This window comes from Brachyistius frenatus, unplaced genomic scaffold (genome assembly GCF_029030835.1).
Source record: "Brachyistius frenatus isolate BFR_SWC_R1_liver_20210118 unplaced genomic scaffold, ASM2903083v1 Contig_453, whole genome shotgun sequence".
Classification (NCBI taxonomy): Eukaryota; Metazoa; Chordata; class Actinopteri; family Embiotocidae; genus Brachyistius; species Brachyistius frenatus.
The window spans coordinates 57,501-70,000 of record NW_027211052.1 but is presented as its reverse complement, the minus strand read 5'-3'; the positions used below and the strand labels follow the sequence as shown (position 1 = coordinate 70,000).

The following is a 12,500-nucleotide window of genomic DNA, read 5'->3' as shown; positions in this document are numbered from 1 at the left end:
AACATCACCTGATCATCTGAACACCACCTGATCATCTGAACACCACCTGAACACCACCTGAACATCACCTGAACATCACCTGAACATCATCTGAACACCACCTGAACATCATCACCTGAACATCATCTGATCATCTGAACACCACCTGATCATCTGAACACCACCTGAACATCACCTGAACACCACCTGAACATCATCACCTGAACACCACCTGAACATCACCTGATCATCTGAACACCACCTGATCATCTGAACACCACCTGAACATCACCTGATCATCTGAACACCACCTGATCATCTGAACACCACCTGAACATCACCTGAACATCATCTGAATACCACCTGAACATCATCACCTGAACATCATCACCTGAACATCACCACCTGAACATCATCTGAACACCATCACCTGAACACCACCTGAACATCACTACCTGAACATCATCTGAACACCACCTGAACATCATCACCTGAACACCACCTGAACATCACTACCTGAACACCATCACCTGAACATCAGCTGAACACCACCTGAACATCATCACCTGAACACCACCTGAACATCATCACCTGAACACCACCTGAACATCATCACCTGAACACCACCTGAACATCATCACCTGAACATCATCACCTGAACATCATCACCTGAACATCATCACCTGAACATCACCTGAACATGTTATCTACCTGACAGCTAACATGCTAACACCTGACTGACAGGTTATCTACGTGACAGCTCTATTACGTCATTGCCCGTTGTTATGATGTCACTAACATAAATAAGTCAAGCTACATCATCGTTGCTGTGTTCAGCCGCAGCTAACAGCTAGCCGCTCGTGTTGATGTTGCTGCCCGGTTCCGTGTCCTCGCGCCGGTTCTGGTCTCCGTGGTCCCGTTTACGTCCTGGAGGTGACTCTGTACCGGAGCGCAGCGGACCGGGACCCGTGTATTTCCTGCAGTGAACGGTGTTATAAATAGCAGCGGAGGCGGAGCGGCTGCTCCTCCGTGAGTGTTTGATACAAAAAATAAATAAAACGGTTCAACACGAGGCGCTCGCGGCGGTGACCGTTAACTCACCGGGAGGGTTCGTCTCGGCCGGTCCCGGGTTGTCCTCGGCTCGGTTCAGTGTGACGGAATCTGGGCTCTCTCTGGCTCCCAGTAATCTGCAGCCATGTTGCTGCTCCGCTCGGACTCCACTCCTCCGGTGCGTCCTGACGGAGACGCTAACCGCCACCGTCGGTGACGTCACAGCCCGGCACGTGTCTCTCCCCCCCCCCCCCCCTTTTCCTTTATTTTTAAAACACTTTAATTATACAAAAACAATATGTGTGAGAGAAACAGAAATACACAGCAGGAGAAAACAATACAACAAACAAAATAATAGCAGTAAAAATAATAAAATAACAGAAGCCGTGACGGATGTTTTATTCTATTTGTATTAATATAATTAGTAAATAAACATAATAAACATACAGCTGATCAAGTGAAATGTGATTTTTGACTGCATTAACCTTTATTTAAACAGAACCTCAGTGACAATCCTGTTATCTTTAAATACAAAAGTTTGTTGTTGTTGTTGTTTGTCAGCATCATGTCAGGAACTTGGTTATTTACTTCATGGAGACGTTGGTGTCTTCAGAGAGAGAACCAGTTAAAAGACGAAACAGAGACAGACAGGTCCTGCAGAGAGACAGACAGGTCCTGCAGAGAGACAGACAGGTCCTGCTAGAGATAATTGCAGGATTAAGAAGCTGATTGGCTGAAACAGGATTAAAAGGAGGTGCTGATCAGCAGTTTCTGTCTTCAGATGTACTGGGACAAACTGAACGGAGAGGAGTGTGAGAGTGAGACACAAAGACAGAAAGACAGAAAGAGTGAGACATACAGACAAAAAGAGTGAGACAGACAGAAAGTGAAGAAAAAAGAAGACACCATCACTGCAGCAGCTGGTACTGATTCTACTGATGGTACGTCCCTTCTTGTGACCTGTCTGTCTCTCTGAACCTGTCTGTCTCTCAGCATGTCTGTCCTCACAGTGTCCGTGATCCTCCTGGTTCTGTTCGTTCTGTGTCTTTGTTTGGTTCCCCGGTTGGTTCGGTCCAACTCCTCTCTAACTCTGCTGTGGAACGACGTCCTGCTGGAGACGGCGCTGGACCTGCTGAAGGGAACCACACGGCCTCAGGTGACCACAGACACCTGTCTCTCTGTCCACCTGTCTGTCTCTCTGTCCCTGTCTGTCTGTCTGTCTGTCTCTGCTCATCTGTCTGTCTGTCTGTCTGTCTGTCTGTCTGTCTGTCCGTCTCTCTGCTCACCTGTTTCTCTGTCTGTCTGTCTCTCTGCTCACCTGTCTGTCTGTCTGCTCACCCGTCTGTCTGTCTGTCCATCCCTCTGCTCACCTGTCTGTCTGTCCGTGTCGCTCTGCTCACCTGTCTGTCTGTCTGCTCATCTGTCTGTCTGTCTGCTCACCCGTCTGTCTGTCTGTCTGCTCACCTGTCTGTCTGTCTGTCTCTCTGCTCACCTGTCTGTCTGTCTGTCTGTCTCTCTGCTCACCTGTCTGTCTGTCTGTCTGTCTGCTCACCTGTCTGTCTGTCTGTCTGTCTGTCTGCTCACCTGTCTGTCTGTCTGTCTGTCTCTCAGCGCCTCCTGCAGGCCGTCAGTCTAAATGCAGTCAGAGGAGATCCGGACAGCGTCGTCACGGCCATCGATCACTTCTGCACACACACAGAGTGGGCCATGAACGTAGGGGACGAGAAAGGTACACACACAACTACACACTAGTACACACACTAGTACACACTGATACACACTCACCTGGCGTGTCCCTCTGTCTGTCCCCCAGGAGCCATTCTGGACTCGGTCGTCATGGAAACATCTCCGTCCACGGCGCTGGAGCTGGGGACATACTGCGGCTACTCCGCCGTCCGCATCGCCAGGCTGTTGCCCCCGGCGACGAGGCTGATCACCGTGGAGATGAACCCGGAATACGCTCGCGTGGCGCGACAGGTCATCCGGCACGCAGGACTGCAGGACAAGGTCAGAGGTCAAAGGTCAAAAGCCCTAGAGGTTAGAGGTCAAAGGTCACTGAGGAGGAGTTTGGGCCGTCCTTCACACTTTATGAATAAATCTGGCGTCGTCACTGATCGATGATGTCACTCAGGTGTGCGTGCTGGAAGGCGAGTCAGCTGACCTGATCCCCAAGATGGCCGACATGTTCGGGATCCAGACGTTCGACTTTGTGTTTCTGGACCACTGGAAGGACCGCTACCTGCCGGACATCACGCTGCTCGAGGTACTCTCTGACCTTTGACCTCCCCTCTGACCCTTCTGACTTCCTCTGATCCTCCTGACCTCTGACCTCTGACCCCCCCAGGACTGCGGCCTGTTGGCTCGGGGATCGGTGGTTCTGGCCGACAACGTGATCTGTCCCGGAGCTCCAGAATACCTGAACTACATCCGGTCCAACCGGAGGTTCAGCAGCAGGTTCTACCGGGCTCACCTGGAGTACACCAGGGTTCTGGACGGCCTGGAGAGGTCCGAGTACCTGGGGGACAGACAGGGGGACAGATAGGTCGAGAGACAGGGGGACAGACAGACAGGTGAGGTAAGTCAGGCGGCTCTGATGCCCTGAAGCAGGAAGTGCAGCTTTGTGATTGGCTGCGTCCGGCTGGTGATGCATCCTGGGAGTTTGAGTTGTTTTGTTCTTGTTTGATTCAGACATTTATTTAAGATGAATTTGTGGTACTTCCGTCCGAAGGAACATTTTTAACTGCAAGAGGCCAAAAAAAGAAGCTCCTCCCACTTCACAACTGGGTTGAACTGGTAGTGTGAGGTCATCAAATTGTGATGTCATCATTTTATTGTTTCCACTTTTTAATCAGACAGAAACCGTGTTAATATTTTTTATATAAAGTGTTTCACTGTTTATTGTTTGTATTTGTTGGCGCTCCACTCTGTGGTTGTTACTGTTGTTTTTGTTTTGTTTCAATAAAGGTAAATTTTTTTTAAAAAAAGAGGTAGAAGAGGTCAAAGGTCAGGTCACTCATGTTAAATGATCTTTAATAACAAACACAAAGACAAAGTTAAGAAAAAGCCTCCGTCATCGGCCTTAATGAGCTCGTTAAGTCTTCATGGCTCCGCCCCCCTGGTCTGTGATTGGCTGTGATTGACACAGACAGGTCAGTTCATAAAGTTTCTGGAAACAGTCCTGTCCAATCAGGCGTCTCTGCTGTCCTACGGTTGGTTGGAGTTGAAAATCTTGGCCAGCAGCGAGACGTTCGATTGGCTGCTCTGCTGCAGGAGGCGGGACTTGTCTCGGCTAACGGAGTCCTTCTTCTTCTTCTTCTTCTTCATCTGGATCTCCTCCTCCGTCGGCCGCTGGGTGAAGTCCCACGTCTTATCCTCCACCTGAAAGAACGAAGGAGAGTTTACGGCATGTCTCCACCTGGTGGGGACTCAAAGGGGGCGGAGTCAGGAGTCCGCCTGTCCTACCTGTCCTCCGTCCGTCCGCTTCTTCCTCCTCAGCTTGTCCAGCCGAGCGCTTTTCTCCACGTTGTTCAGGTAGAAGTTCGTCTCCTTCTTCGCCTGAGAGACTTCAGTCCGAAGTCGCTGCTGCAGAACCGTCTGCTCGTAGGCCAGACGCTCACTCAGGTGGGTCCACTGGAACCGGTGCAGGTACTGAGGAGAGAGAGGAGGTGAAGGAGGAGGAGGTGGAGGAGGAGAAGGAGGAGGAGGAGGAGGAAGAGGAGGTGAAGGAGGAGGAGGTGGAGGAAGAGAAGGAGGAGGAGGAGGAGGTGAAGGAGGAGAAGGAGGAGGATGAAGAGGAGGAGGAGGATGAAGAGGAGGAGGATGTGAAGGAGGGGGAGGAGGAGGACGAGGAGGAGGAGGAAGAGGAGGTGGAGGAGGAGGAAGAGGAGGACGAGGAGGTGAAGGAGGACGAGAAGGAGGAGGACGAGGAGGAGGATGAAGAGGAGGAGGAGGACGAGGAGGAGGATGAAGAGGAGGAGAATGAGGGGGAGGAGGAGCAGACGTACCTTGATGCACCAGAGGTCGGAGGAGAAGCGTTGGCGTTTCTTGCTCCCCATCGGCGTGTTGTGCAGCGACGCTACGACTCTCTTCGCCACCCGTTTGTCTCTAAACTCCGCCCACCCTTCGGTGAAGTCACACCGCCGAGAGCCCGCCTTCCTCCTCCTCTTCGTCACCTGGCGGTCTGATCGATACGTCGATACATCAACATATCGATTCATCAACAAATCAATAAATCAGATCAACAGTGGTAGACAGTGTGTACTTGTGTGTTTGTGTTATGTTGTGTGTACTTGTAGTGTGTACTTGTAGTGTGTACTTGTAGTGTGTACTTTGAGTGTGTACCCTTCAGGCTGCAGAAATATGCGTCCGATCTCTCCGTGCAGCGACAGCAGGTTCCTCAGGTGTTTGGGGCGGAGCCTCGGAGGGATGTGACCCAGGTAGACGATCCCTGGAACGCACTTCCTGTCTGGACCGGAAGCCGTCTTCTTCTTCTTCGCGGTCAAACCAGCAGCATCTTTGTTGATGTTACTCTGCTCTTCATCAACGTCATCATCTTCTTCTTCCTCCTCCTCTTCTTCCTCCTCTTCATCCTCATCATCTTCTTCTTCTTCCTCCTCTTCCTCCTCTCTCTGAGCTATCGTCTCCTCCTCTTCCTCTCTTCTTTCCATCTTTTTGTAATAAACACCACAGAAATCAACTAAATAAATAGGTAAACAATCAATAAACAACTACCTGCGTACAATCTGGCAACAACAACAACACGAGACGACAACAACACGACAACACGAGACAACAACAACAACAACAACACGACAACAACAACAACAACACGAGACGACAACAAGCGTCAGAAGAAGAACAAGAAGATAAACACGTCCGCCATTGTTGCACGGAAGTGAACCGGATTATTTCACATTAAAACATTCAGACGTGACAAACAAAATATTATTAGAGTATTTACCTTCCGTCTCTTTGGGTGAAACTCGGCTGTTGCTTCCTCACGTGCGCAAACTGTCGCGTCTTAATGACGAAAACAATCCATCGGCTTCCACACATGAGCGAAAATACAACTTCCGGTTATTCAGAACAAAAATATTCGGGGCTTTAAAGAGAAAAGTCTGAAATGAATGGACACTTACATTTTTACTGACGGTTCATTTATTGATAATTAATAAGAATTTTAACTGATTTAATGTTTGAAACAAAACAAACTGAAGCTGCTGGAAGTCGAGCAACTCTTACTTTGAAAACTCAAACCGGAAGTGCACGTATTCTTCCTGTTAGTTTGTCGCCGCTCTGAGTTGAAAGGCATGCTGGGCGCTCGGCTGTAATGGCGGGTTGTTTTGAAGGTTTCGGAGGCTGCTGCTAGCCGTCAGCCGGGCCGATGCAGAGGCCGGTGTCCAGTCTGCCTCTGAGTCCCGCCGTGAAGGTGAAACTGGTCGGCGCTGGTTTCCAGTTCACCGCCGACCTGCTGCACCTCAAACCGCCGCAACTCAGCAAAGGTAACGCTCCCGGCGCGCCAGCACCGCCCACCAAAGTCCGGCCAAAATATCACGGATTTTAGCCTTCCTGGTTGGAGCCTCGAAGTCAGTCTCTCCAGACTCCGTTCATAAAATCACGACTTTAATCTCCTTATATACAACTGAACATGAATTCTACGTAGAACAGGAAACTGATGGACTCCTGGGGATTTAATCGTTCTTCTGATCAACCCGGTTATGGAATTAAAACTACAAGCTGCTCCATGTGAAACTATCCACTGCTCCGAGCTCCCTTTAGAGTTTCTCAGTTTTAAGATTCACAGATCATCAGTAAATTTAAACAAGTGTAAAACTCACAAGACTTCTTTGAATTATTGTCTTGTGTCTCCTGATGAATTTGGCGTATAGACAGAGCAAATAATATCTATTAATTGTTAAATACTTTGTACCTTTCTTTACTCTAACCAAACTCCATTCGAAATAACTCTGTTTTAACGTCCTGGCTTGTTCTTGAGCTCCTGCCTGCTTTGAATGACGTCATTCTTCTGAGGAACTCTGCCTGTAAATAAAACACCGAGCTGCTTTAAATTTACTCCACGGCTTCCTAAACGGTAACGAGATGCTCCGCTGCAGATGCCGGTCTATCGGAGCAGGAGGCGCTGGAAGTGCTGCAGACTGTGGGGAGAGACGGAGGAGGAGGTGCGTCGGCCTCGATGACAGCTCTGGAGCTCCTGCAGAAGGAGGAGGAGTTCAGGAGCATCGTGACGTTCTCCTCTCAGCTGGACGCCGCTCTCGGAGGAGGAGTTCCTGTCGGGAAAACCACGGAAATCTGTGGAGCTCCGGGAGTCGGAAAAACACAGCTGTGGTCAGAAACACACACACACACACGCACACACACACACACACACACACACACACACACACACACACACACACACACACACACACACACACACACACACACACACGTTGACGCTGGTCCTTCTTCAGATGTGAACTGGTGTCTTCACGCCTGTCTGCGTGCGGCCCTCTCAGCCTGCAGCTGGCGGTGGACGTTCAGGTGCCGCAGTGCTTCGGCGGGGTCGAAGGTCAAGTGTTCTACGTCGACACCGAGGGCAGCTTCCTGCTCCAGAGAGTCGTCGACATCGCCGCCGCCGCCGTCAGACACTGCTCCCTGTTGGCCGAGGACGACGAGCAGCGCGACGCCGTGACGACCTTCACCGTGGAGACCATCCTGTCCAACATCTTCCTGGTAACGATGGCGGGTCGCCGGGGTAACGGCGATGTTTGCACCTCACGGCGGCTGCTTCGAATGATTCCGATTGGCCGTTTGTCTCGCCCCTCTCAGGTGCGTTGCCGTGACTACGTGGAGCTGCTGGCCGAGCTCCATCTGCTGCCCGACTTCCTGTCGGAGCACCCGAGGGTCCGCCTCCTGGTGATCGACAGCGTGGCTTTTCCATTCCGGCAGATGTTTGACGACCTGTCGCTGAGGACACGCCTCCTCAACGGCTTGGGCCAGCAGCTCATCTCCGTGGCAACGAGCCACCACGTCGCTGTGGTGATCACCAACCAGATGACCACCCGTCTGCGGGGCGGACACTCTCAGCTGGTGCCCGCCCTCGGGGACAGCTGGGGCCACGCCGCCACGATCAGGCTCCTCCTACACTGGGAGGGGTCGCAGCGGCGGGCGGCCATCTTGAAATCTCCAAGTCACACAGAAGCCGCCGTCCAATACCAGATCACCTCCGAGGGCTTCAGAGACGCCGACCAATCAGAGCAGCCGCAGAACAAACGGCCACGAATGCACGAGGACCAATCAGCTGGCGGCCTGAAAGACAGCAGCTCCTGATTGGTCAGAGGCTGAATTCTTGTTTAACATTATGTTAATGTTTCACACGGAGGTTAAACCGACACGCGCCGCTCCGAGCGCATTCACACCGTCGCCATGGAAACGTGTCACTTTTCACCCTCAACAGGAAGAGCGAGAAGCGAACTTATTTTCAAAGTGTCGGAGGAAGCTGCGGCCGTTTGTGAACGCAGCACGAGAGTTTATGTTTCACTGCCGGACCGACGTCAGCGCGCTTTACCGTGTTAAACACGTCTATTTTATATTAAAATATTAAAGAGCAAAAGCAGGCAGATGTGTTTGCAGGCGATGCGTTCAAATGCTGCAGTTTTTTCCAGTTTGTGCAGGACGACAGCAACACCACTGTAGAAATACACACTACCTGAAGTTCAGTTTTGCGTCCAGCAGGTGGCGACAGAGACGATCATCAGCTGGTGTCTTGATGGACGAATGGAAAGCAGGTTTTTTCACGCGTTTACAGCCGTGATTTATTTAACGTGCTCCGTTCCTTTAAAAGGAATTAACAAAATGAAATTTAAAAAAATTATACTGAATAAAAAACAAACAGTTGTTTACAATGAAGTTCAGTTTGTTGAATCTCATCGCTGCTCCTATCCCATTGGCTGACTGAGTTGAGGTCAAAGGTCGACCTTCAAGCCCAAAGCACAGATTCCAGATGTGTACTTTACTTGAAAATGTTATACAACTTTATTCTTCCGTTCCACTTTTCTGAGGTCAATCTTGTACTTTTTTTTAAAACTTTTTTTTATCAGAGAGTCACTTAAAGATTCAGTAAAGTAGAAGTGAAAATGAGTTTTAAGTTCATCACACCACAGAAGTATTTGAATGAAAAAAAAAACACAGACAAGTTTGTTAAATTAGGCCTTGAAATGGTGAGAAAATCAAATTCATATAAATTCAAAAACATTAAATATAAGAGGACTGAAGTGTTTTCACAGTGTCATTGGTACATTTACCACAGTAAAGGACTTTGAGTACTTTACTAAAACACAAACAATCATGCTAAAATTAATCCACAAAAACATCAAAAATCATGCATCTCTGCCGTCCTGACCGCTGATTGGTCGACGCAGAACCAATTCCAAAATAATTGACCCTAAAAAAAAATTTTTTTTTTTTTTCCCAGCATGAAACTTTGTGTTTTATTGTTTATGATGCAGTGGATATTTACAGGCTGCTGTTCCCACGGCAACAGATGTTATTGTCGATATGCAGACACAGAGAAGGAGATAAGATCAAAGTGATTTTAAACATCAGGAGGTAAACAATGAACACCTGTCTGACGGCTGAACAGGTAAAACACACACACACACACACACACACACACACACACACACACACACACACACACACACACACACACACACACACACAAGTGAGTGTAGCAGCCAGCAGGGGGCGCCGTCGGTAAACAGGTTTAGTTTCAAAGTCCTCAAACTGGAGCTGGTCCTCACAGAGATAGAAACACCAGCAGCTCTTATCACGGGCGGCTTTTAATTAGACAGACAGGGGGACAGGGGGACAGACAGACGGACAGACGGACAGACAGGTACTCCGCTGGTTGGAGGAGCAGCCGGAGTTTCTGACCGGGAACCAGCAGACAGTTTACCGGCAGGGTTTACCGGATCAGACCGGCGGTTCTCTGTGGACCTGCAGCCCGACCGGAGCTGGTTCGGGACCGAGATCGGACCGGGAGGAGGAGACGGATCCCACCGCGGTGAGTTCGGCTCTGATTTTCTGTCAAACAATAAAATCAAACCAGCTGATTTTAAATATAAAAAAAACAACAACCAAAAAAACTGTTTGAATCTGGAAACCAGTGAAACCAGTTCAGACCCGAACTCCGTCACGGAACCGGATTAATTAAAAAAGAAAAACTAACAAGAACTGATCTGCTTTTATATTATTTTTGTGTGAGTTTATTGATCAGATGAAGAAAACGGTCATCTACAGCACACGAGTACCGTCAGAGAGGTGAATGAGTGAACTAATGTCAACAGACTGAATTCATTGATTAAAATGTAGATTTACTGAAATCCCGCGTCAATAATCTGTCCTCGGTGTCCGCTGCTCTGATGGGTCCAAAGGTCCGGGGACACTTGTTTTATGATCAATAAAGTTATGACGAATTTAATGGATTAATACAGAAAAGAATAAACAAACAAAAAAATTAAGTCTGTTTTGAAAATTTGCTTCTAAATCTTTTTTTTACTGATTGATTTATTGGTTATCTTTTCCTGTTTCCTTTTCTGGTGTTTCCAGATATTTCCTTCAAACACTGCAGAATCATTTTTCAGGACTTTGTTCTTCTCTTTAAATGAAATCAATCTGTTATAAAAACCACTCAGACTCTTTAATGATCAAACTGCTGATGAATTCTTTCAATTAAAAAAAAAAGAAAAAAAAGAAAATCGAAATTTAACAATAAAATCTGAATTATTTCTAACTTTGAGAACAGACCGAGCTGCAGAACAAGTCCAATAAATTTAAACACATTCAATAATATCCCTCTGATTTATTTTTCAATTTGAGGTTATACAAATGTTATGTTATAGGGCAAGTTAATTGTATGACATATTTCATGACATAAAAACATGAAAGACATCAAAACATCAAGCAGAAGAAACACACCATGAAAAGACAATTTAAAAACAATTAGAAACATCAAAATAAAAGATACAAAAAAAGCTCAAATAGGAAAATGCATTTTCAGATTTGATTGACAGCGGCTGTGAGCTGCAGGTTTTTCTTCCTGTTATTTAACATTTATCTCGTCTGCAGCTCAACATCTCTCACAAATCCTGTTAATAGACAATGAATATAATCAATAAGAGTTCGTTTGACTTTCATGAAGTACAGAAGATGAAAATATTGGAGTGAAGCTTTGTTTTATTCAAACATAAAACAAAACTGATTATTTGTAGTGAAATGTTTGATATAAAGCTCATCTTCTGTTTTAAAATGAAAAACTTCTAACATGAAACGTGTCTTTAATCAGATTTGAATGCGTAAAGAGTCTCTGCTGCAGCCAATCAGATGCTCTCTCTGATGTGATGTCATCGACTGATTGACAGGCGTCCACAGCAGGATGAACGCTCTCTGCTGAACGTCGCCTCAGTATGACATCATCAGGCATCGCCCCCCCCGCCCTCCGCTCCCCCCCCCACCACCATCATCACGTCTCCCTCCGCCGGTCCCCGCCGTGGCCCCGCCTCCTGTTGTCCCTCTGGCTCTGGACCGGCGGGCAGGTGGTCCAGGTGAGCTCCTCCCACCAGCACTTCCACCCCCACTCCATCAAGATCCCCGGCGACATCACGCTGGGCGGGCTCTTCCCCGTCCACGCCCGCGGCCCCCACGGCCTGCCCTGCGGCGAGCTGAAGAAGGAGAAGGGCATCCACCGCATGGAGGCCATGCTGTACGCGCTGGACCAGGTCAACGGCGACCCCGAGCTGCTGCCCAACATCACGCTGGGCGCCCGCATCCTGGACACCTGCTCCCGGGACACCTACGCCCTGGAGCAGTCGCTCACCTTCGTCCAGGCGCTCATCCAGAAGGACACGTCCGACATCCGCTGCTCCAACGGGGAGCCGCCCATCATCCGCAAACCCGAGAGGGTCGTGGGCGTGATCGGGGCGTCGGCCAGCTCCGTGTCCATCATGGTGGCCAACATCCTGCGGCTGTTCGAGGTGAACACGCACACCTGGTAACATGCGGGGAGACAGGCAGACAGGAAGAGAGACAGGTAACAGAGAGACAGACAGGTAGAGAGACAGGTGACAGGTAGAGAGACAGGTGACAGAGAGACAGACAGGTAGAGAGACAGGTGACAGGTAGAGAGACAGGTAGACAGAGAGAGATAGGTGACAGAGAGAGAGACAGGTGGTAACAGAGAGACAGGTGACAGGTAGAGAGACAGGTAGAGAGAGAGAGACAGGTAACAGAGAGACAGACAGGTAGAGAGACAGGTGACAGGTAGAGAGACAGGTAACAGAGAGACAGACAGGTAGAGAGACAGGTGACAGGTAGAGAGACAGGTAGAGAGACAGGTGACAGGTAGAGAGACAGGTGACAGGTAGAGAGACAGAGAGAGACAGGTAGAGAGACAGGTGACAGAGAGACAGACA

At 48.8% G+C, this 12,500-nt stretch overlaps 4 protein-coding genes and 1 long non-coding RNA gene across 22 annotated transcripts in view; 3 read left to right on the top strand and 2 right to left on the bottom strand.

Annotated features, from left to right (window-relative positions):
- Positions 1 to 1,225, bottom strand: part of LOC138637294 (uncharacterized) — a 1,234-nt gene extending 9 nt beyond the window's left edge. Inside the window, exons 1-4 of one of the 18 annotated variants that reach the window (XR_011312373.1) lie at positions 340 to 1,225; positions 184 to 222; positions 44 to 79; positions 1 to 8 (exon numbers count right to left, since the gene is read on the bottom strand). The exon at positions 1 to 8 is cut by the window's left edge and continues 9 nt beyond it. This is a non-coding gene — a long non-coding RNA (uncharacterized lncRNA). Of the gene's footprint in view, positions 9 to 32; positions 127 to 161; positions 223 to 339 lie in introns of those variants that run through there. The other 17 variants (XR_011312375.1, XR_011312377.1, XR_011312367.1 and 14 more) reach the window with 17 other exon arrangements.
- A 798-nt stretch (positions 1,226 to 2,023) lies between these two features.
- Positions 2,024 to 3,589, top strand: comta (catechol-O-methyltransferase a). The gene is made up of 5 exons (XM_069725839.1): positions 2,024 to 2,185; positions 2,641 to 2,758; positions 2,843 to 3,036; positions 3,161 to 3,292; positions 3,374 to 3,589. Exons 1-5 carry the CDS (start codon positions 2,024 to 2,026, stop codon positions 3,569 to 3,571), a joined length of 804 nt encoding a protein of 267 aa, XP_069581940.1. The 3' UTR covers positions 3,572 to 3,589.
- A 453-nt stretch (positions 3,590 to 4,042) lies between these two features.
- Positions 4,043 to 6,109, bottom strand: abt1 (activator of basal transcription 1). Its single transcript, XM_069725843.1, has 5 exons — positions 5,990 to 6,109; positions 5,374 to 5,696; positions 5,034 to 5,211; positions 4,492 to 4,677; positions 4,043 to 4,407 (listed from the first exon to the last, which is right to left on the bottom strand). The coding sequence occupies exons 2-5, from the start codon at positions 5,694 to 5,696 to the stop codon at positions 4,234 to 4,236; spliced, it is 861 nt and encodes a 286-aa protein (XP_069581944.1). The 5' UTR covers positions 5,990 to 6,109; the 3' UTR covers positions 4,043 to 4,233.
- Positions 6,110 to 6,349: 240 nt separating this feature from the next.
- On the top strand, positions 6,350 to 8,893 carry rad51c (RAD51 paralog C). The gene is made up of 4 exons (XM_069725835.1): positions 6,350 to 6,530; positions 7,143 to 7,374; positions 7,545 to 7,761; positions 7,858 to 8,893. Exons 1-4 carry the CDS (start codon positions 6,413 to 6,415, stop codon positions 8,356 to 8,358), a joined length of 1,068 nt encoding a protein of 355 aa, XP_069581936.1. The 5' UTR covers positions 6,350 to 6,412; the 3' UTR covers positions 8,359 to 8,893.
- Positions 8,894 to 9,968: 1,075 nt separating this feature from the next.
- Positions 9,969 to 12,500, top strand: part of grm6a (glutamate receptor, metabotropic 6a) — a 20,851-nt gene continuing 18,319 nt past the window's right edge. Inside the window, exons 1-2 of the mRNA XM_069725827.1 lie at positions 9,969 to 10,093; positions 11,451 to 12,062. Of these exons, the coding sequence (XP_069581928.1) occupies positions 11,496 to 12,062 (567 nt within the window). The 5' untranslated portion in view covers positions 9,969 to 10,093; positions 11,451 to 11,495. The remainder of the gene's footprint in view (positions 10,094 to 11,450; positions 12,063 to 12,500) is intronic.

Bases quoted from the DNA above. Each gene is read 5' to 3' on its own strand.
- abt1 (XM_069725843.1), bottom strand. From the start codon at position 5,696: ATGGAAAGAAGAGAGGAAGAGGAGGAGACGATAGCTCAGAGAGAGGAG. The intron at 5,212-5,373 runs AGGGTACACACT...GACGTATCGATC, and splicing joins CGCATATTTCTGCAGCCTGA to AGACCGCCAGGTGACGAAGA. The intron at 4,408-4,491 runs GTAGGACAGGCG...TCGTTCTTTCAG, and splicing joins AGCGGACGGACGGAGGACAG to GTGGAGGATAAGACGTGGGA.
- comta (XM_069725839.1), top strand. From the start codon at position 2,024: ATGTCTGTCCTCACAGTGTCCGTGATCCTCCTGGTTCTGTTCGTTCTG. The intron at 2,186-2,640 runs GTGACCACAGAC...TCTGTCTCTCAG, and splicing joins AGGGAACCACACGGCCTCAG to CGCCTCCTGCAGGCCGTCAG. The intron at 2,759-2,842 runs GTACACACACAA...TCTGTCCCCCAG, and splicing joins GAACGTAGGGGACGAGAAAG to GAGCCATTCTGGACTCGGTC.
- rad51c (XM_069725835.1), top strand. From the start codon at position 6,413: ATGCAGAGGCCGGTGTCCAGTCTGCCTCTGAGTCCCGCCGTGAAGGTG. The intron at 6,531-7,142 runs GTAACGCTCCCG...GCTCCGCTGCAG, and splicing joins ACCGCCGCAACTCAGCAAAG to ATGCCGGTCTATCGGAGCAG. The intron at 7,762-7,857 runs GTAACGATGGCG...CGCCCCTCTCAG, and splicing joins TCCTGTCCAACATCTTCCTG to GTGCGTTGCCGTGACTACGT.